Here is a 23,888-nt window from a genome sequence, read left to right on the forward strand (position 1 = left end):
TTGCACAGAAATTACAGTTAAGATGCTGCAATTTATTTTCTAAGAATACACCTACTACAGTGTTAGTACTGCTTAGGCTATAAAGACAACCAAGTGGAAAGGTGGCAGATAATCGAAAGTTTAACATTTCAATATTATATAAATCATCACAGATGAGCACGGTAAAATAAGGTGATAAAATTCTCACAGCATGTTAACTAACAGCAAATATAAGCTTGATGCCAACAACTTTACCAGTTAAGGGATTTTCTCTTTTTCTGGATTCAAAGGCAAGCAAACAAAAAAACCCAAAAACTTAAGTCTAAAATTGCATATGGTACATCCACTCATTAAAAAACAAAACAAAAACAAAAAAACTTTTACATAAAAATAACTACTTTTTGAGGACAAGACATCAATGAAGCAGAGGAATGAATTAAGACGAAAGGTAAGATAATCAAAATAATGAGGTGGAAATGGATGGGAACAAGTCTAACATTAGGAAAAGCACAATCCATCAGAGAGCTGCCATGTGCATGTCAGCAACACAGAGGCAAAATTAAGTTAGGAACTAGAAAAAAAAACCACCAAGCAATACAAGAGAAATTACGAGCTACAAAAGCAGAAACAGATAGACAAGGTAAAACAGAAACCTCCTGGTATTCGGAATGAAAATGTTAATTCATCACTGATTAGTTGGCTATTTCAGAAGCGTCATAAATGTTCTGAATAGAAGAGGAGCCACGTTAATTCAGAAGTCATATACCAGGTAATGAAAACAAATAGAAAAAAAACTTCCCTGTCTACTTCAGAGAAAGATTACAGCAGCTAACGCTTTATGCATTTAAAAACCAGGCTTACCTTGATTCTCTGTTTGCTGATTGGCAAAATCTAGTATTTCTTGGCAAAAGCTTTTACGCTCATCTTCTGTTAGGTGATTATCACCAGCTAAAAGACTGCTTATTTGAAGATAACTAATGAAGTTAAGGAAACATGAGGTAGCAACATTTCAAAACTTGAACAAAATTACCACAGCTTCAGTATTGCCTTTCCAATCTTTTAATATAAGATCTACTTTCAACATCACCACATTCTCAGACTAACTAAAATATTATCTATTATTAACTTGGGCAGTCTTCCCTCCAACTCTCATCTAAAAATATCAGTGAGCATAGAAAATTCATTATTTGACAAAAGATAAATGCAGTATGCAAGTTAATGTCCCAATACATTGCATTACACTGCACATTTAGAATTAAATAACTTGAGTATTTGATTACTTTCTGATTTACTCTGCTGATACTATGCCAGTTGTTAGAGCACCATTTACCATAATTAAATTATAAGGCATTCTTTATATTTTGATTGCTGAGGATACACGTGCTCATCTAAGTATTTAGTGAAGGTAGCAACATTACTGTTGTGCTGTTGTTTTTTTTTAAAGAATGTACACAATGAAGCAGAAAAAAATAGCAGCGCTTAAAAGCAATCTAAGAATTTTCAACAGATACATTATAACAGCTGTTTAGTTATAAAAAGTGTGTGTGTGGAGGGGGGGGAAGAAAAAAAAAAATAAGGAAAGGGAAATCCACAACCAGTTACAGTAAGCTTCCCAGTGCTGTCACCCAGAGATCATCATGTTACCTTTTGGGCTAACATTAAAAAAGAGGAGGGGTAACACCATCAAGTCTTTCCTTGAAACTTCCACAAGAGCTGTCTTGCATCAGTAAATCTGTTAAGCTGAACACCCCAGTTGGGGCACCCAAAGAAGTTTGATTTAAAGCTACGAAAGCAGTACTCTTCCCTCAAAATAGCATGAAATAATGCAAATTTGCCATTTTTTTTTTTTTTCCTGTAACATACACAAAGCACAGCAGTGTATATTAGAATTATGTTACTTAAGCTAGCTACTAAATTTAGGCAACACCACATGAGGCTAAAATAAAAAGCAGAATTCAAACTGAAGTGTCTCCAATGCCAAAATGAATTAAAAAAAGCACAACCACCAAAGCCAGTCAATAGACTGTTTTTCTTACACACACCTGGTACCCTGGAAGTGGCAGCACCACAGCAACACAATTACGTTCACAGGGTGAACATACTGCAAATATCAAAGGAAAAAAAATCGCTGTCAGTCAGATACAGGAAAAAGGTGCTATCAGTTTTGTAAAGAAAACTGGGAAATGAAGCTCCTTAATATAGGCAATATTTCTAATGATGTATTTACCAAATGAAAAAAACACTATGGCATAAGAACTACCACAATGATTAAGTACAAATAGAATCATAAAGGAACCCTACAATGGCACATATTGAACTAATGACAAACTTCACACTATACATGTTGAATCTCTGGAGCAGAGATGTAGTCTAACATTAAGAGTAGCACTGCATGCAAAAGGTATTAAGTGAACAAGGCGTAAAAAAATGAAAAAATAAATAACCCAACTCTCCTGAAATGAAAAGCAACAAAGGAAATAAGAAAGAGCTGTCTGATATTTGGCTGTCTCTAATCTTAAATAAAATCAGAGCTACGTCAGAAGAATAAGTAGTATTGTTTTATCCAGTCTTGATTTTCTGGCTCCATCTCTGAGAGGATACTTTTCTATTTGCCCAAGGTGTTTCTGACATTCTGCTAACTGCTTTCTTGTATGCGTGACAAGCAATGCCCAGCCCTCAGCAAGGTAAGTTTTCAGTGCTCCTTGAAGATAGACTTCTGCCTTCTGTGGACCTTTCTTCCTCCTTTAAAAATAAATGAATACAGAGTGATACTAGAGTCTTTACGGCCGTGAAAACTGTCTTTAATAAAGCAGTCATGAGAGAGGAACATTTTATATGAATGCAGAACAAACAGCAACCAGCCATTACTGCGCTGTTGCCAGATCAATGTATTGGTCTATCCTTCTGCAATTCAATTTGGCAGAACTGCAATTAGTCTAAATATATCATATGTCAACAAGACTTCCTATACAGACCTATCGTAAGTCAGAGCAAGTGAGGCAAAGCTACCTCCCACAAATGCACTTTCATGATGAAGCCATCTCAGACTTCTGACAGTTAAAAACATGCTACCTTAACAACTTTGGTGCAGAAAAACAATTTAGTATTTTAGTTATCATTTTTATCACTACAGTTTCATGGCAGTCTTTTAACCTGATGTTATTCCCTCAGGTGAAAATTTACATTAATTTAGGAGAATCTTGCAACAAGAAGTTCAGATTCATTTAGTGGAGGTAGACAGGAAGCAGTCTCAGAAATAAGAGCACCCCCCAGAAAGGAAATAAAAACCACCAACCACTTGGAATTCCCAAATTCTTTAAAATAAAACCAGAAGGCCAATGCAGGAGGATCATTTAGCAGAATTTAATAACAGGAACAAACACAGGAATAAGATCAAGTTTTCCACAGGTGGAAATAAAAATTTTGTATACAAATACAAAACTGATTTATTTCTAAATTATGTATTTGCTGACTCTTTAGTATACATGCACGTAAGTGTGTGTAAGTTAAGAAAATATTAACTTAAAAACATATCAGAATCCACGTTAAGACAGCAAGTTACAGCAAACGCAAGGTTACATCTCCTGCCTGGCCCTTTCCTCCTTCATGGAAGAAAAGATGAAAGTAAAGAACACAAGATAGTTAAAAGTAGCAGTAATAAATAATGAAGGAAGAACTAGGGTTCAGTACAAAAAGACTGCCAGTTCTCAGCTCTCCACTATTTCATAGAATTACAGAATGGCCTTGGTTGAAAAGGACGATACTGATCATTTGGTTTCAACTGCCCTGATACGTGCAGGGTCGCCAACCCCTAGAGCAGGCTGCCCAGAGCCTGCCTTGGCCTTGAATGCCTCCAGGGATGGGGCATCCACAATTTCTGTCTTGTGTCTCCCTCCCCCCAAAATACAGCCAGAAACTTAGCATATGTTTATAATTAAAAATATTTTCAAAAACTCCTTTTGAAATATGGGTTTCCTCAAGCATTACATTGGAGCTTTTCAAAGTTAATGCATTTAACACATTTAATGCTTACATGTAAAACTCTGCCAAATCCTTTCCGACAAGCTTAGCTGAGCGAATTCTCCCAATATTTGTGTACATTTCAATGGTGGCATGGGACAGATCCTGTTTGAAAGAAAAGAGTTAATATAAACTATCTATTTCTAGTAGCACTAAGTAGTGCTACCTAGTATTTCTCACAAACTCATTATCAGTAACTAAGCTATTAAGACAAAATTAACAGAATAAGTCACTTGTTAGATTTCCTCTTCCCTTCAGGACAAACTTTGGAGCAGTCTACAACATAACTCTATTGTGAAATACAAAAGAAAAGCCTTACCAAAAATGAGAATTCAAAAATCACAAAACTAACATTTAGACACAGTTGTAAGTACTTCTCCACACTTGAATCCTTCTGCTTTCTTTGAAAGCATTTATTTCTCAGCAAGTATATCCTTTATGCCATCATTACAAGATAATATAATGTGACATTGCATGATACACGTTGGTGTAATGTATTTCTCAGAATACTAGAGCTTGCCCCGAAGATCCTACTGCTACTTAAAAATAACAGCATAGAGCGCCCAACTCTTTCACTTAGGCTGCACATAATACCATCAAATACATGAAAGTTTCATTTTTTAAGTAAAAGCAGTATGTAAGCATACAATTACATGCAGAATATGAAGATGCAGTTGGAAGAATTATTTTCCAAACTGTGCTTTGAAGCAATTGCTTGAAGCTATGCAATCTTGATTTAAAATTCCTCATTTTTAAGCTTAATTCCCACTGTCTACAGGTCACTATTCTTAACTTGCCCTAAGCCTGTAATAATTACATATTTAGTAAGAAAGATCTGTCACTACTACACACTGTATTCAGTCAAACTTATTTCTCAAACATCTAACCATATCTGGCCATAAAGACATTTCATACCATATTTACAAATCACATTTACAAACCACCAGCCATTTCCTCAGCAGCTCATTGACTTTCAGTTAGCATATTAAGTACCACTTTATTCTTCAAAAGAGACTGTTTAAAAACTTTCAAATGCCTAATTTTGTTTGTGGAGTATCTGTCAGAAAGCATCTATTCCTGTGAGGCAGGAAAGTGACCTAAAACAATATTCCAAAGGTCTTCTTAGCCACTTCTTGATGTTTCTTAAACAGAGCCAAGGGGAAAATCACCTGTGCATTCTCCCTCTCTCATTAAACAACTCCAAGCAGTACTCAACAATAAACTAGACTGGTTCACTTGTTAGCCAATCATTATAAAAAGAGACATCTGGGACACCAGCAACACATACAAACAAAAAGATATCTTCCCCAAAAATTAAGGTACTAGCCAAAATGTTTGTAGAAGATCTGACAGTCTAACAAAAGATTCTGAAGTTGTCACATAAGACCAGCCACTGAACTATAAATAAAAGAAATAATAAAGAAGCCTTTTATGGTAAAAAATGCTCGATTTCTTTCTTTCAATATTTCCAAAAAGCTGCATTTCACTTTCCACACTCATTAAAAGATTAAATGTAAGCAAATTATCTTAGTTGTGTTTAGAATTTTTAACTAATTCTGTGTACTTCTTCACTGAATACAGTGGATAGAACAATAACGTATATACAGTAAATATTTATCCAACAACTACATATAATATAAGATATTGTTTTCTATCTGAATTTCAGAATAAAACCAGTCAGCAATACAAACAGCATAAGCAATTCCTTCATAGGCAACCTCTGCAGTACCCACTTAAGTTTCTTAAGTTTAAGAAGGCACTGCTCAGTCTCGTGGAGATTCCAGGGTCCAACGTAGAACTGAACATAAAGTTCTGAAAAATCTTAGTTCTGGCCTGTTATCCAACTCTTCTCATAAGAAACAAAGCATGGAAGTGAAATCTGCTATCTTCATAACATATATCTTTTGAGACTTTCTTTAACAACAATTTTGTAAAAACAAGAAGCCACTTAGTTTTCACATTTTAAAAAAGTGCTCAATTTTCATCTCATTTTTCCCCAGAAAACTTTAACAGCAGCATGTTACTATAAGAAATATCAGAGGAAAATAATTTAAGGAAAACAAGCAAGAATAGAACCAACCATTTTTGTGACAATCAGGTGTTTTGGGTTTTATTTAACCATTTCTTGTAAAATATAACCACAATATTACTACAACAGCTCCTCAATAAGGGAGCTGCCAGGAAGTAAACTTATAGTAATGTTTCATACTCTGCCAGCTCCAGCTGTAATGTTCACATATCCCACACTTCATATAAGAGATTACACAATCTAACTTAATTCATGAAATAAGCATTGCAAGACGCAAGTCTAAACCATTTGAAAGAAAGCTGCATTCACATAACATTAGTCTTCCACAGAAAACTCAAATTTAGACAGCAGAATAAATAGCCATGACATAGGCTCTCTGAATATTTAAGTATATTTACTTACAGATAACCTTCAGCACTGTAACTATAAGTATTAAAATTCATCTCCACCCTTGAGACCCAGGACAAATACAGAGCCTCCGGCTGTAAAACAAATCAGCCTTGGCGTGTTCAGTATGAGAGCAATGAATTTTGATACCAAAAGATAGAAATACAGATGGAAGTTCCTAACGTCATCTTTTCAGGTGTGAAAATTTTGACACTGTTCAATCTATAACGTAATATAAACAATTTAAAACTAAGATAAATAGCAGAAGACTATACTTACTAAGTAGTGCTTTTCAAAAGCTTCTACAGATGATAAGGCCTCTTTAAGTTTCTTGTAAGGGCTCTGTGATGCATTGGCTGTAGAAGAAAGGATAGGAAACGTCACTCACAAATACAAATTCCTATTTTAATACATCCCCTCCAACACTTAAAATAGATCATGCATTTCTTGCCCATACTCTAAAGTAAAATCAAGAAAGGCTGTTTAACAAATGTGACTGTGTGCATGCACCCATACCTAAGAAATATTCAGAGAAGGATAAGGACAAGCAGCAATATAGTTAAGTATGTTAACTTATCCATACAACACTTCAAGACATTTGTTCAACCTAGCAACACACACAATTGTACTTAAATACTACTGTATTTTCCCACCAGCAATATTCTCACAACTTTTTTCTGTTAGATTTATGAAACAGTATGTCAGAAGTATACGGTAATTTTTAAAAAGTTTTTACACCTTGCAAGATACTTCAAAGGAAAATGGCTACCAATTCTTTTTCTTGAGGTAACTTGCTCATTTTAAAAGTTCCTGCCAGACTAAATATGTGCCAATATTCCAGAAGGAAGAAAGCCCCCATTTTCAATAAACACAACAGGTACTACACGTACTACAGTCTGAACTGAGAATCATATCATCGTAACTGCAGGAGCAAGTAAGTTGTCAGTCTGGCAGAAATACTTAAATACTCATTGTTCTTGCACTTTTAAAATCTGAAAGTTTCTTCTCTTCAGAAATAGCTTTGTGAATAATAAGAAATTCACAACCAAGTAAATAAATGTGACTGCTCAGTCAATCAAATAATATCATTCTGTAGCTCCTCTTACAGGTTATCTTTTTGAATGACATCAGAGAGCTTCCATTTCATTTTCAATGAATTTTATTTTCAGTACTTATCTGAAAGTATTAAAAATTTCATCCAAAACTGTTTAAGAATATTTAGTTAAATGCTGATAAATGGGCTTTTAATGGAAAAACCTTATACTTACGAAAGCGAAGAGATGCACTGATCGTTTCAAGTACTAGAGAGACTAAATTAAAATCCTCTTAAGGTACAATACTAGTACCAATAATTATATGTACATATGGATATCTGGAAATTATTGTTGTATTAGTATGCCATGTATTTAAGATGAAGTCAGTTATTACAAAGCATGTGTACATTCCTGGTAATACCTGTTTCAGGACGTTCTGCTCCCAACCCTGCTAACAGATCAACAGTTCTGTTAAGGTCTTCTGAATTGGGTCCGTTCTCTGACACCAGCCCACACAGGTAACCCAGAGACTTTAACTGTAAGAAAAAGAAAAAAGAGATGCTTGTTTTCAACAGGCTACAAAACCAATAACAAATCTTTTATTTTATCGCACAGTTCTAAAGCCACAAGATATTTCTATGGAAAATACTGCTGCCATGTTACACTGCTTATAAATCTATATTGAAGTTGCTTTGTGGGAAGAGAATAGAGAACCTTTCAAAATGTAATTTCGTGATTCTTACTTCCTGTAGAAGCTCATTTTATTAAGAAGATGAACTAAATCACATATAATGCAAGTTAAAGACTCAACATGCATACACACAAATCCCTGCATGCATCCTTCTGTTTTTCCCTATGAACAGGGAAAAAAGCTAAGGATGTTTTGCAGTTACTGCCAAAAGATAATTTCTATCTGCATCTGCATTTCAGCACAGAAGTTTGAAAACGACACAAATGCACACAATGATTAGATGTTCTTCTACATTATTAGCATCACTAATCAGTGTTAAAACAGCATCACACAACTACTACTAAAATTCCTGCCAGACAGCAGCTGGTATGCTTGATATCCAGACGTCAGTAGAGGATCCTGCCTTCAAGTTTACTGTTGGCCATATGGTATCTCATTTAGCATAACTAACTCAACTGCCAAGGGTAACTCCTCCCCTCCAAGAAAATACGGTCTCAGTTTGTTAGATTGCTCTAAACCATATAAAATGTGGGTGGCGAACAAAAGGAAAAAAAAATCCACCAAAAAAACCCATTAAATTCCACATTTCTCACTAGTTGGTAGATTTCATTCATTCCATTTCACCTTACTCCTACTCATTATCCTGTCGTTTTCCCTTTTTACTCTTTGGGTTAGAAGAACTACAAATGGCATGAACATTTCCAAAACAGGTAAAGAACTTCTTCAGAAATACATAAGCAGCACATGAAATCTGATGCAACCAGCAGCAGTTTAAATTATTGTTTTCTTTATTCTGAACTTCCCTTCCAATTTCTTTTTTTAAACACTAAGTCTTCAAAAGTGAAATTGTCTTTCTCTGCTTTTGTAATACTTCAGACAAGGATGACCTACAATCAGCAGAAGATTCTTGCTTTACTGAAATATACACAAACTACGATCACAAGAAATGGAAAATATTCTACAGGCTACAGAAGGAAGAGGACAAGCTTGCGATGATCTTTGAGAACACTGACCAAGATCACAGTTTGGTATTTCCTTAGCTTCTGAAGTTTCTTGTCAGCTTTCAAAATTGTTCTTCAACACTGAAAAACTATAGCAGCTTTAGACACTAACTCTAACAGAGAAATGGAAAAAGTGGAACTTGAGAAGGCATTAATGTAATTAGGAAAGGGGCTTAACCATACTGAAAAGGCCACTTTATACCTTTCAGACTTCCTCCCCATTTATTACAAGGGCTTCTCAACTGAAAAGTTCCAAGTTAGCATCTGCCTTTTGCACAAGCCTCCAAGGATAACACCTTCAGTAAAGATTAAGGTATATTATTAGCATACTAACATGCTGTAGGAAATAAAGTAAAACTATGGAAACAGATTGGTGTAATCTCTATTAAGAATATTAAAGGCATCTAAATCTGGTCAGCATCTGCTATAATTGAAATAAACGTTCCTTCTCTTAGTCAAAAACGATGAGTTTATTTTGGAGTTTAATTAGCCAATCACTGTCAAACTATTGGCAGGGGAGGATTGGAAAGGTTGGTGGAGGAGCTAGTGTTACAGACAGTTTTATGACATGAAGTGTTTCCTCATTTCCATCCCTTCTCCAAAGAAGTGAACATAATTCTAGTAATCCCCAGGTCTCAACCACCCGTGGAGCAACTAGATAACAAACCTGCATGTCTCACTCAGAACAGACAGAATGATATGTCACAAGTTTCACAAGAAAACATAAGAAGTCTGCTCCATAGAAAGAAATGGCCTACTTCAAAATTGTAATGCCACAAGAGCAACACTTCGTTTACTCACCTTCTCAGTAGCATAGCTCCATAAACCAACCGTGTGGGAAACATTTGCATCTATTTGAGCCCTATCACAGCAGCCTTCTATTCTTTGTAAGACCTCCAAACAACTCAAAAATACCCAACAATCCAAAGCTCCGGGAGGAACACAGACCTGAAGATAAACAGAAAAAAATTAACTGGGAAACAAACATTAGTCAGAAGGCACAATACTTCAGAAGATTACTTTCCTTGATAGCATATAACAAAACCTCTTGGAAGAACTAACTCATAAAACACACAGAAGAGGCCAGCTCTTCACTGTATATATATATATATATTCACTAAATAACACACATAAAACCAAATCCCAAAGCCATAATGACTAACAACATTATTAATTCATAGTGGTTATGTGAATTAGATTTGATGTAGTCATCAGAATGAAAGAAAAGCAAAAGAAGCCTAACAGGTACTAGTACTTAGAAGTTTCCAACTTTTTAAAAATTCAAGTCTAAGGAGAACAGAGCTAGGAGAAAAGTTCTGTAGATATGCCACTACTTCTGTAAGGAGACATCAGACCTAACTAAAGCTAAAAGCACACTAAGAAGTAGACTAAAAATCTGAAGAAAAAAAAAAAAAAAAGTGAATCTACATTTCCTTCACCACAGTAAGTTTGTTAATCAAATGATATTCTGTGATTCTGTGATATTTGTCATGGACAACTAATTAAAAAAAAAAAAACAAAAAAAAACAACCACCCAACCCAGAAACAAAAACCGAAACCAGGAAGGAATTATCATCATAACGCAATGGGGAATGAGAGAGGAGTTTGGTAACAGAACAATCAAGATAAAGATTAGCACAACTGGAATAAAAGTCACAGTAGTAGTATCTCAAAATCTTACTATTAACCAATGCAAAAACATTACTTTCAAAAAAGGCTATTATGGATCTTGAGACTTAAACAAACTAGATAATTGACTAATGTGACATGAAAGTTCAACATAGGAGCACAACACATTAGAAAAAAATAAACTGAATTCTGAAAGAATCTCCTGGAAGTGAAAGACCATAAAAACAGACTAGCTGCGATTTCACCTGTGTGTTCACTGGCATCAAGCCATGGTATGGCTGTAATAATAAGAGGCATGACAACAGGGATAGCTGCACTACATTCACAAATACACACTCCTGTCTCAAAGCCTCAATATCTTCATTCAGTTTGGATCTCCACATATTAAGGCAGAAACATCACAAATAAGGTGCAGAGAAGAAACCCAGACACTAGAGTGGCAGACTTGGGCAGTGGAAGGAAGAGGGGAATTGCAGGAAGTACCTTCAGAGATTTAGAAGGCTGGTTGTATTTATTTTGGAAAGATAAAGTAAACTAACAACAACAAACCACGTCACAGAACACACAAGCAAAACATGCTTCACATGGGAATTTTAAGTAAGTTTTAAATACATGAAGGCGCCATTTTAAAAGGCAACACATCTGAAGCAGACTTTCTGTTCTTAAATGCAGCACCTTACGGAACTTCACTAACCAGTGCCAGGCAGGCAAAACTTAGCAGTTACTGTTATAAAAGCACAGACAAAATTTGCAGAGAACCAGATACTCAGGGGATTAAATTGGTGCACAAGTCACAAAGTGAAGTCTACAAGTCTCCTAATGCACACTATACTAGTCTTGATTATATATGTCAATTAAAAATACCTATGGTGATAGACAAGAGTATGACTGGTGTACAATATCCTTGATACAGTCCCTTAAGAGGATTAAAAACACTAGTGCAAACTACTGGGTGTAACTTTGAGGCAGGCAGCATGACAAAAAGCTCTGAGTGAAATCACGTTTGTCTGCTCCTTCTGTCATTAGATGAGAGCCACAGGGACACGCAAAACATAAAAGAGCATTACTGGGCACCAGAAGGAATTATAAAACAAGAACCACAAAACGTGATCAAAATAACATCTACTTGCACAGCAGTAAGAAGTCCTACTGCAGATCAGTGTTTAAAGTTCAGAACAGTACTTTGTTGCAAACAATTAGGCTGCATCTCAGCACATTAACCACCCCATCTTATTTTCTTCAACACAACACTGTTCAAAGATTTCAGTCTGTTGGAATGGTAGCTCAAGAGCTCAGTAGTCAATTCATAAAATAAGAGAAATTACCCACCAGTTTAACAACTTGAAATATTCTAATCTTCACCGAGAAAGTCACCTAAACAAGGTTTTTCAGCTGTGATGTCTCCAATTTCTTTCCAAAGACCATTTCATAATGAAATACTGAATTCTAGCAGTGTTACAATCGAGTATTACTGCATCGTGTTAATACTACACAGACTGTACTTAACTGTATTCCGGAGGTCAATAACTGGGCTTCAAAATTCTTGTTAGATCACTATTGGATAAAATCATTTGCATTATCATTTGCAATATATTATGCAAACTCACTTCTAATAGCTTGAGTTCTTGCACACAGTTGTGAAGAAGCTCCAACGCTCGCTGGGAAACCTCCCACGGCCTCTGCAGGAAGATTAACAACGTGCACTGGCGAGAAAATAAGTAACTACGCAAGTCCAGTAGAGTAGCTTCTTGATTCTGAATTAGCTCTCTCTTCTCCATGTCTATTGGTTTTCGGAGAATTAAACCATTCCAGCTCCTCACTGGCTGGCAAAAAAATGTCAGCCAGTTTGCACCATCTAAACAAATAAAGTTAATATCCAAGAATCAATCACTGTTATTTAATGTCTCTTCTTCTGCCCTCCACCTCTAGGTTGCAAACTTGCTTATTCCTTCTTAACTTACTTGATAATCTTAACGTCTTAACTTTAAAACCTAAACAACAGAAATTCCATAACTATGTCAACAACAATTTAGAACATTCAAATGCCACGTCCATTTGGTCTTAATTGAATACTTCTTATTATCAGTATAATGCCACTGAGTTTGCAATGTATTTCTCAGTAATTCGTCCTAAATGAAATTCCAGACTATCCAGTTTTATCCACATATGTATTTCTTACTCAGCCACCACAGATATATATTCTCACCTTCAGGTTTAGCATCAAGTTCAGTCAGGATAAATATATTTCACTGTACTGTATTTTCACTATGATCATAACATGCACTTAATGAAAGATCTTACGTAACACCACATACTTCCACTCATTAAAACAGTTTCAAGTTATTTGGTATTTCTTGTACAGTAAATTCTTTGTGAAGAGAAAGTTTCATCTTCTGCAGAGCAGATTAAGCACATATTTGGTAATCACCACAAAAGTGAACGGAAATATCTCATAATTTGAAACAAAACTGGACGCATTTGTTCTGGACGCTCTTTATTAACTAACTTAGAAGTGAGCAGTGAGAACAGCAACTGCATCCCAGGCAGACTGAAACTTAGGTAATTACAGAGGCTCAGAGCCCTTTTTATAACAATTGCTGAATAAAAGCAAAATGCAGATTTTCATTAAAAACTGTTTTTCACTTCTGAGGCTTAAAAGCAAGAACTAAGAAGATACAATGAGATTGTGACAAGGGCACAGCTGCCTAGCAGACCTCCACTGCGATGTACCATCTCTTTCTCCCACATACACACATGGTACCCAAGGCATCATTGTCTTTTAGTGAAGCACAGTACATAAATGAATAAGGATAATTTTTACCATTTTAAGACACTTACCACCAGCCCCAAAGTTCACAACGTACTGAGAAAACAAGGCATCCAGCTCATCATACTGCACTAGTGCATCTTCAAACTGCTGCAGCATCTCAAAGACGAAGGCCAGTTCTTCCTTTTGACACACAAGCAAGACAGTGAGCACATTACAGATACTAGTCATGTTTGGTATTATAGGCTGCCTCCACCTTTACACAGAGCTCCAGGAAGTTCTACTTCCAACATGTTTCTTCTTCTGGTAATCGTATACAAAAGAAAAATCTACCACTGTAGTGGATGCACCCTTTCCTCCTAACACAGTGAAGCTAACAATAAAACTACAAACATACAGCTATGCCAGTTCATCCTGCTGTGCATCTGTGCGACTGTTCGTACATCTACTGAAAGTTCAAGTTTCAAAGAAAACCTACTAAATAGTCATCTCCCATAACAGTAATAATGTCTCTTGTGTTTACACCATGAAAACACCATTGCAGTATCAATAAAGGTTCTGCAGTACGCCAAGAGACAAAAAATTAAAGGTACAAAGAGTCAGAGAAGTAGACATATCACAACAAAGTGGCAGCAGACAAACTCAGAGGAGACGTGAGGATGATGTGAAATTAGTGTAAGAAAGGGAATTATACAGTGACTGGAAAACCAAAAAGAATCAAAACTTTAGTTCCATTGAATAAGATTTTCTTTCTTTTCTCTGTATCACCTAAAGCAGACATAGTTAGAAATACAAAAAAGCAGAATTCGAGGGCATTCTCTATTTGGCCTTACTCAAAACAGACACTTCTCCACACGTACTGTTAATAAACTAAGCAAAGAAAGCATAGTGATATTTGCATTAAATGCCAATTACAAGTTTGAATGTCTTTGTACAACCCTATTAATAGGACATTTATCCAAAATTCACAATATTTTCTAGATGATTTTGTGTTTGTTACAGTTGAGATTTGTAACACTTTTTTTGCAATAGGCTTGCATGCACAACCTCTTTAGGCTTGCAAATATGAAAATGTTGCATTTATATCAGTATTCATCTCCCCTATCCCCTTCTACCTCAAAGAACAAACAGAGCATTAAAAATACCAGAAAGACAAGCCATTATTAGAACTAAAACTCAAAGCACTTTTTTGTATTTAAAAAAAAAAAAAAAAAAAAAAAAGAAGAAAGAAGAAGGAGAAACACTCTTACCTGGACCATGAAATACTCGCAGAAACTCCATCCTGGTTCAGTCCTTTTTTCTCTCAAAGTTCTCATGTCATCTTCAAACTTGCCTAAGTTCTTGGTAAAAGACATGAGAAGCAATGTCCTGAGTTTGGTCAGGAAGGCATTCCAAGATTCCTGAGAACGGGAAGAGTCTTTCAAAGGGTCTGAAAGTACCACACATCTGCAAAAAAATTGGTAAGTTATTTTGGAGGAGATACAAAATAAAAAATTTACATATAACTGCACAGCTGTAATACAGTGCAATCCAACAGGTTCACAGTGAATAAAAATTACCTTTTAATTCAACACTCAAAGAAAAAGTTTGGGGGGAGAGAAGGAAAGGGGGCAGAGTGTTTTGTTTTTTGTTGTTGGTTTTTTTGGTTTCTTAAACTTTGCCATGTATGTTTAAGGCTGTTATATAGTTTACTAAGTACTATAGTATATATATATATATATAAAATATATATAGTTTACTATAGTTTATTAAGTTTTTTGTTGTTCTTTTTTAATAAGTACTTAGCAGATCACAGTAATTCACAAATAAATAAGTCTTACTGAGAGCATTTATTTCTTCAGTTTTTATACCATAATCTAACAAGAATCAAAAACGACATCTTCAAAGGCAGAAAAACCTCTTATTTAAACCGAACATCATTTCTTATTAGAAAAGTAATGTTTTCTAGCTGCTTGTTTTAATCAGTATGCCATGAGATAATAAAAGCAACATAATTCAGACTCGTCCAGACTATTTGCAGTCCTGAAGTGGGTATAAATAAATTGCTGTCGATGTCACAACATGCTGACCTGTCAGCTGGTCACTGGCAGATCACACTAAGGTACAATGAGTACTGTCATCTATCCCTTTGAACTATCACCCATTCCTAGGGGGAAAATCTCCTATTTACAGTTAACTCTTGAGATTAAATATTATATATTCCATGCAATGATGCAGAATAAGGAAGAAGATATTTATTTGTTTCAAATAAAATTTGCATATTTTGTTGTCTTTAATGAAGGCAAAAACAGTTTCATAACTTTTTTCATCATTTTTTTTTCCTTAGAATAACTTCAGTTTCTTCACTTGTTTTTACATCAATTATTTCATACTGGAAAGGTGATCTATTAAGTGAAAAGTAGAGTTCAATGGTAAAAAAGTTAAGGATGTCAGCTTCATTTTCCCCTCACACCACACTACCACTACCTGTAGTTCTGATAACATTTCTGCACCTAAGTTCTGAAAACTGAGAAGAGCATGGAATTTTCCCCTTCAATCAAGATAAGTTATGAAACTTCAGAGTACTTGAAATATTCTTGAAACATTTCACGACACTGCTAATCCACGAGGAATTAAAATAAACTCCTCCTTTTACAGCTTTGCATCTGGACATCAGAGAAGATCCTATAAAAAGCAAGGAATCTGTTACATAGAAAAGTTAAGGTTTTAAGTCAGCACCACACTACTCAAAGATTTCAAAGTTTGCAAGTAAAGAATTCCTTACCTGTCACTTTGCTTGTTACAGAAGTCATTTCTTATTTTATCTACTATAGAAGTTCGGGGAAGGATATTTGTTTTGTTCTTTTTCTTGGCATCACTCTCAACCACCACAATTAGCCAGTCCACTGAGTTGTGAGCCTTGAGAACGTTCTGCCACTTGGTGATGTCATCCTTGACTGTGGTTTTGTACACTTCGGTGTCCTGAGGCGAGAAGTGGTGAATCACCAAAGCAAACAGTCATTCTAAACAATTTCAAAAGGCAACTTCTGTACTTTTGTTCCAACAGAAGAAAGCCATAAACGCTTATCAAACAGAATTAGTGACAATAAATTTACTTATTGCAAGAAATCAAATAAGCCAAAGTATGGTAAGGTTTTTGGTCTTCGAATTTCATTTATTTCTAGTAATTGATTAAGAGTATTTGCCATAATTCTTGGCCACTTTGTACTAATCATTGTACCGATTAGTTTTTGGTACAGTCCTTTAGATTATATTCTTAAATTTTACAACATGAGTGTGTTTGACACCAAAAAGCTAAACTGTTACATTCTTGCATAACAACAGAAGCGTGGCATTTGTGCCTTCTAACACAGCTCAAATCTTAAAGTGTTTACAAGCTGGAGGGGAAGAAAGGCGAGCTTTTTGTTTGTTTTAAACAAAAAAAACCAAAACCACTGAAGGTCATTTGGCATTTTTTCGGTTGTTTCCAAACAGATTAATTCAGGTAACTCTTAAACCTGTTAGGAATGCCTTTGGTCACAAATCAGAAGTTACCTCTGTCATTCAACTGGTCTCTATTATGAATTAGTTATGCAATCTCTAAGCAGTGAACTTCAGATAAACAGAATTAAGACCTTCCAAATATTATCCACTTGTGGTGGTTTCACAGCCTGCTCATTCATTGGCCTCTCCTGGGCTGCAGGGTGCTTCTGCTTTGTACCTGGAGCACCTCCTGCCTTCATTCTGTACTGACCTTTGTGCCTGCAGGGTTGGGCTACTGCTCTCACAATTCTCATTCCTCACTCTCAGCTGATGTTGGGCACCAGTTCTTCCCTTCCTTAAAACTACTCTCCCAGAGCACACCCAGTGAAGCTCACTGCTCAGCTCGGCCCACAGTCCCTTTCAGAGCAGCTTGAGCTAGCTTTGCTCTGACACGGGGCAGCTGCTGGGCTCTCTGCACACAGGTCACCCCTGCAGCCCTCTGCTACCAAACTTTTCCATCTGAACCCAATACACCAGTTTAGACCACTGACGCATACTAACAGCTGACATATGCAGAAGATAAAGCAAAATACACATTCTTTTTAAGATTTAAGCTTATGAACAGATCATAACCAAAATAATCTGGCCACGTTTCTGTATCATGTAGCAAATGTCCTGCGCTACTGCAATAATGCTGTTAGACTTTGGGGTTTTTTTTAATGACAAAATGTTAAAAAAAGGCTATTCAAAAGCCTTCCTCTTAGCGTCAAGCAACATTACAAACATCACTTATAACAAAAATGTACTTAAGATGACAAGTTTCTAATGTACTAGGTATGTACACTTATACATTGCAAACTTAATTGTTCAAGCAAACACAAAAAGCAAGTTTGAAAAAAAAAAAAATGACAGACAGGGCAAGCTGAAAGTCAAAACAATTTAATTTTGTTTTCCTAATACTTACACAACATTCTGTCCAGTAAATATGAAGAAAGGGAAAAGTCAGAAGAGCCTTATTCCCCTCTTTGGGTAGTAGCTCCTCTTTAAACTGAACAAAGTTTGATTCTAGATGAATCATCTTTGGAGCACGGCCATAAGACCTGAAAAATTCAAAAACTGAAATTAGCAACTGAGACATATGTAGCAGAACCCAAAAATGAAAATGGATTTTGTTGAATCAACTGAAAAGCTCTGGGTACTGGAAACTCAAAAACTATGCTTACAGTAGTTTACAGAAAGTCAGCTAAAATATGGTATCACTCGAAGTGTTATTATAGATGCTCCTTTTTACAAGAACAGCAGCTAGAAGCTTTTCAGCCTTCATTAAAAGATTTTCTATACCTCCAAGACCTCTAAAAGTAGAAAATCCTAAATAAGAAAATCCCCAAAATATTTTCCTCCACCAGAACACAGTGGGCCATACCAAGGATTCTGAATGAAGTTTCATCTAAAATTCTACCTATATATTCATGAAAAAGAGCAGCATGCCCCTTTCAAAACACTCGAAGTGCATCAAGGCACGTACCAAAACACCAATAACAACAAAAAGAAACACAGCATTGCTATTATTTTCCTTCAGGTAAGGTTCAACACAGCTGAGATGCAGAAGAGAGCATTCTGAACATTTACCTTGACTAATTAAGGCAGGTGCCTGACTCACTTTATGGTAAAAGCTTCCCACGACACAGTGGCACACTTTCCCATGTTTAGTAACATACTGAAATGTACTACAGAACCAAATGCAAATTTACCTCCTCCATTCCATGGGTTCTCTTGGAAGCTGCTGAGAAAGCGTAGGATACAGGGAAGTAAATAAATTCTGATCTCCAGCACCTAAACATGAAATAAAATAATTTATCACCATGTGCAAATTACAAAAGAAAAAAAAAAAAAAACTTATTAATAAACTACGCTTTAATTTGTTTCAATATAAAAGTTGTATTTTTATTTGCTTTGGACACTTGAGTCCAACATAACCTAAAAGAACACCTCAACAAGGCACATAATATATATGCTATTATAACTTCCTGACTGAGCAATCAACCATACTAGACAAGGTACAATGCCTCAATAGTCCATCACAATTAAAGAGAAAATAATGCATGTCACTTCTGGCACATAAACACATTCCAGTGAGAATAGGACTGAGGCTATAAAAATAAATTTCATAGCATTTGATCAGAGTTCTAATACCTATTATGAAACGTGTGCATTCTGATGTTGGAAAAATGAGCTGGCCCATACTAGCTGTGATATCATTTATGCTATCTCTCACGTGCATGCTGCCCTGAAGTTATCTCAGCTATTGCTCTCTTCTTTGTGGCTCCTCTTCTCTTCTGCTCCTTATGGCTTTATCTTTGAATTGCTGCATTCCCTTTTTTCTGAGACTGCAAATTAATTTTTTTTTTAAATCCTTTTTCCTTCCTCCAAAAGCTCCACATTCTCACTTTCCTTCCCCCACACCTTTCTCAGGATCTCTGGAGCTGAAGAGTTATGTTTTCCAATTACCATGTTAAACAGGCATACAGCAAGTCGGCTTCCTGGCAGTTTTCCACTTGTCTTTATAATCTTTATAATCACCTGCTGTTGTACAGCCCAACCCGAACAAAGGATCTTCTTGCCTTTCTATGGAACAGAAGAGCTAAGGCTGGAGAAGAACCTGACATCCTCTCTTTTCCCTCCCATTGTGCACAGAACAAGGAACTGCTCCTAATAGGAGCTTACCAAACTTTAATTACAAACATAGAATCAAAGAATGGCATGGGTTGGAAGGGATCCCAAGGATCATCAAGTTCCAACCCCCCTGACCACATGCAGGGCCACCAACCTCCCCATTTAATACTAGACCAGGCTGCCCAGGGCCCCATCCAACCTGGCCTTGAACACCTCCAGGGATGGGGCACCCACAACCTCTCTGGGCAGCCTGTGCCAGCACCTCACCACTCTCTCTGTAAAGAACCTCCCCCTGACATTCGACCTAAACCTTCCCTCTTTGAACTTAAAACCATTTCCCCTTGTCCTATCACTGCCTACCCTTGTAAAAAGTTGATTCCTCTTCTTTTTAATACCCTTTTAAATACTGGAAGGCTGCAATGAGGTCACCTTGCAGTCTTGCCTTCTCCAGGCTGAACAAGCCCAGCCTCCTCAGCCCATCTTCGTAGGGGAGGTGCTCCAGCCCTTTGATCATCTTAGTGGCCCTCCTCTGGTTGGGAATTAGGTTGGCATCTTTTACAGTCCACCCATCTTTTCCTAATTTTCTCTAATATACCACTTTGACCATCAGCCACTAGCATAATGCAATCATCAGATACTAAACAAACAAGTTTGATGAAACACCGGAACAAGCAAACCCAGGTGCTCTGACATCTGACCAAGACAGCTGTTGTTCAGTGATACCATTTCCTAAAACTGCTTAAAAATAAACCAACAGTTACTCTATGATTACTGCTTGAGCCTGAAGTCTCCAGAAAGTTACTGAACAAGCACTTCACTCTCGACTCTGCGCTACCTCCTGCTCTGTTTGAATTAAGTGCAGCACAACGAAATCTTTAATTTAATAGTATAAACAAATTCTGAAATGAATATTGAAACAAGTGTTGGCAATACTGCTTAAAGCTATCTCATACCAAGTTACAACATCTTCCTAAGATGGGCCATAAAAAACTGTTTATTGATTTGCAACTCATTACTGCCCATAGAAAGTGAAATATGGCTCAGTGATTTAGCAACAGCACGCTGACCACATCAAAGAGATAGCCTGGGAAGCTTGGAGCCTGACACAAAGAAAGGAGAACTACAGATTTTGCCTCTGGAGCACAGCAAAGCGCTTGTCCTGTGCTGCACCTAAAAATCCAATTTGCACCCCAGAATGTCTGAGAATTCAACATCTTGAGTAAAAAGATTAGTTCCGTAATACAGAAAAAATACCAAATGGTAATACGTATTTAAGTGTCCTCCTGTTACAGACAACCACACCACATTGTCAGCTGAAGAAAGACTACATTAGTTTTAAAACTCATTTGTTGTAATTAGCTTTTTCTCCTGCACTAGATTTGAGGGCACATAAGAACGTATCTGTGATCCATGCAAGGCTATCCTCAATGATTAGAGGAAAAAAGGAGAACGGACCTCCAGTGCAAACTACATCACCTTATCTTTTGAACACGGACCAAACACAGTCACCAAGTATTACAAACACCCAAAGGATTGCAGTATTTCAGGTTCTGCTCAACTAGACCCTATATCTACTGTCATCAGCAAGTTTGAGCCATTTCATCAAACACTGAATATGAAGTTATCAGCAGGCAGCACTAGCATAAAACTGACACAGGACAAACATGAAATGAGTTGTGGTTGTCCCCTCCCTGGAAACACGGCCAGGCTGGATGGGGCTTTGAGCAACCTGGTGCCCCTGCCTATAGCAGGGGGTTGGAACTAGATGATCTTAAAGGTCTCTTCCAACCTAAACCATTCTATGATTCTTTAAGTTGGTAGTACAACCTAGAAAGGACCGTAAGACTGGCAAGATGCAGGTCAACTGCCTGCTACTGGAGTGGAAGTGGAGAACATCAATATAAGCAGACAGTAAGAGTATCGCCTTCCTAAATAACAGAATAAAAGTTCCTGGAAGATCAGGATTGTTTGGGAGAGTTGTTGTGTAAGATTCCCAAGACTCAAAAGACATGAAATACTGCAAAAGTATCACACTGTTCTGTATGCATCCCTGAAGCATTGGTAGTTGCTGCATGCATGATCTACTTCCTAAAATATTTTTAAAATAAGACAAAAAATGAACAAACAAAAAAAACCCACACATGAATTTTGCCTTGCATCTAACTAAATTTTGAACAAAACATTTCCAAGAATACAAGTATCCCTGGAACTCCAACTTACAACAAATTCCAAAGTCTGGGGGCAAAGAAAGGGAAAGGGGGGAATAAAAAAAGAATATATAAAGTCTGAGAATGGCTTTAAATAAGTTATCTTCTTAAACAAAGGCAGACACACAACAAAACAAATACAATGTGGATGGATGCCTAAGCAATCGTATTGTAGCAAACTCATCTCGGTGGAAGGGCCTCAACACTAAGCTTTCACTCCAAGGACTGTCACCAGTAGAGCCAAAGCGTAAAGGATGACCAGACACAGCTTAAGAAGAGAAAGATGGATGTGTGTAAGAGGGAAACAAAAATAATTCTGGAATCCTACAACTAAAACTCAACAGCCTTTTAGAGAAGGACTTCCTTCTTCTGAAGAATTGACAGAATTAAACAGGACCTAAATATCCCGATTAAGATCATAACTAGGAAATAACATCCCTTATCACTTAAAACAACCAGAAGAGTGCATCTTTAGTTCTACTATATTCTTTAAGCATATCTAATAAATATATTTATAAATAAAAAAATCAAAATAGATTTAAATGATTTACATAGTTTTACCACAAGCCCAGATCAAACGGTGAGCCAAAAAATCATTTTAACTTATGCTTTCTATGACTGGCAACCACTTGACATCCACCAAATTGACATCCAAAACATTCAGATGGCCAAATCAAGCAAAAGAGAAGCAAAACTTACTAAAATGAATGCTGATTGTGAATCTGGCTGTAAACCTCATTGCCTAACTGAGTAAAGAATGTATCAATCTGTGGTTCAGGGATAGGCTATATCCCTATAGAGAAGTTCATAACCATAAACCTAAACCTGTGGAAAAAATTCAAGGGTGACATTAGTTAAGAACTGAAAGGAACAACCAATGCCTAAATACCCTTTGTTTAGGTGACAAGATGACAGCATAATGCTAAGGTGGCTGAGCACTCCAGAAAATACAACTCCAGCAGTCCACATGAAGGTTCAAGCTACTCACTGAAATTTTATGCTATTGGTTCCAAGCTTTTCATTTCTCCATTCCTTCTTGTTTTACTCCCTGGTACTTTGGTACAAGTCCAGGATCCCCAAGAGGAACAGGTACTCTGTGACAAGCTGGCTGATGCACAAGAATCATAATAACATTTTGAGACCTATCCCAAACTCACCAAAATCCCCAATAATCTTTTTTTTTCCCCCCAGCACATCTCAAACTTTCTAGATGCTTGTCAGTGAACTATCTGAACATTCCCAAATCAATATTTTCTTCTGAATGAAATCATTCCAATCCATTAACTAACCACACAGGCAGTGTGAAGAAAATAGAAACAAAAACACGCACACCTCTGACGTCAGATGACTAGAGCAGACAAATATTTTTCTTTGACATCAGTGAAAAACTGTCACGTGAGACAAAAGGCTCTAAGAACTTTTGAAGGAGCACAGTGCCAGGACTACACTTCACTGGGTTTGTTGAGCATTTGTTCTCAAATACTGTTCAACACTACTCTTTCTGATCTCATTTATTATTAAATTGGTTAAAAGTCCTGCTGTGGTATTTTTTTTTTTCCTTCAGAATTCACTAGCCTGTTATAAGCGTATCCATCTAAAGTCTTGGAAGGATTCATTTGCTGTTTGTTTGGGGGTTTTGTTGCTTTGCTTTCATTTTTTAAAAGGTCCTCTTGCTCCCCAACCTGGATTCATTTCCCAAAGAGGGCTGAAAGGTAAAATATAAGACATCTTAATTGCTATACAAGAACTCTACCTAATTCACTTGTAACCTGTAGAAGAAATTTCCGGTACTAAGTTTTTCCATCTTAGTGCTGCACCACCATGTTTATAAGATAGGAGCTAACACTGACAAGAACATGCTGCCTCTTCTCATGATAAAGGTAATTAGACATAAGTACAGAATAAAATCAGATCACCTCCTCAACGGTAACAACTTAAGTGCCTGTTTGCTAACAGAACACACTTCTGCAGGATGTAGTTGTTTAAAGGGTCTCACTAGCACCAAATCA

The 23,888-nt window shown here is 36.5% G+C and overlaps 1 protein-coding gene across 2 annotated transcripts in view; it reads right to left on the reverse strand.

Annotated features, from left to right (window-relative positions):
- TRAPPC10 (trafficking protein particle complex subunit 10) overlaps nucleotides 1–23,888 on the reverse strand; it is a 41,475-nt gene that overhangs the window by 13,247 nt on the left and 4,340 nt on the right. The window contains exons 1-13 of one of the 2 annotated variants that reach the window (XM_042867847.1): nucleotides 22,579–22,633; nucleotides 18,751–18,832; nucleotides 17,964–18,099; nucleotides 16,302–16,498; nucleotides 14,788–14,983; nucleotides 13,609–13,720; nucleotides 12,378–12,625; nucleotides 9,943–10,089; nucleotides 7,871–7,985; nucleotides 6,695–6,771; nucleotides 4,013–4,104; nucleotides 2,581–2,721; nucleotides 841–953 (exon numbers count right to left, since the gene is read on the reverse strand). In XM_042867847.1, coding sequence (XP_042723781.1) covers nucleotides 841–953; nucleotides 2,581–2,721; nucleotides 4,013–4,104; nucleotides 6,695–6,771; nucleotides 7,871–7,985; nucleotides 9,943–10,089; nucleotides 12,378–12,625; nucleotides 13,609–13,720; nucleotides 14,788–14,983; nucleotides 16,302–16,498; nucleotides 17,964–18,099; nucleotides 18,751–18,832; nucleotides 22,579–22,618 — 1,696 coding nt within the window. In that variant the 5' untranslated portion in view covers nucleotides 22,619–22,633. Of the gene's footprint in view, nucleotides 1–840; nucleotides 954–2,580; nucleotides 2,722–4,012; nucleotides 4,105–6,694; nucleotides 6,772–7,870; nucleotides 7,986–9,942; nucleotides 10,090–12,377; nucleotides 12,626–13,608; nucleotides 13,721–14,787; nucleotides 14,984–16,301; nucleotides 16,499–17,963; nucleotides 18,100–18,750; nucleotides 18,833–22,578; nucleotides 22,634–23,888 lie in introns of those variants that run through there. The other variant, XM_042867846.1, reaches the window with a different exon arrangement.

This window comes from Lagopus leucura, unplaced genomic scaffold (assembly GCF_019238085.1).
Source record: "Lagopus leucura isolate 7727_CA_CO unplaced genomic scaffold, USGS_WTPT01 Super-Scaffold_100001, whole genome shotgun sequence".
NCBI classification, from domain to species: Eukaryota; Metazoa; Chordata; class Aves; order Galliformes; family Phasianidae; genus Lagopus; species Lagopus leucura.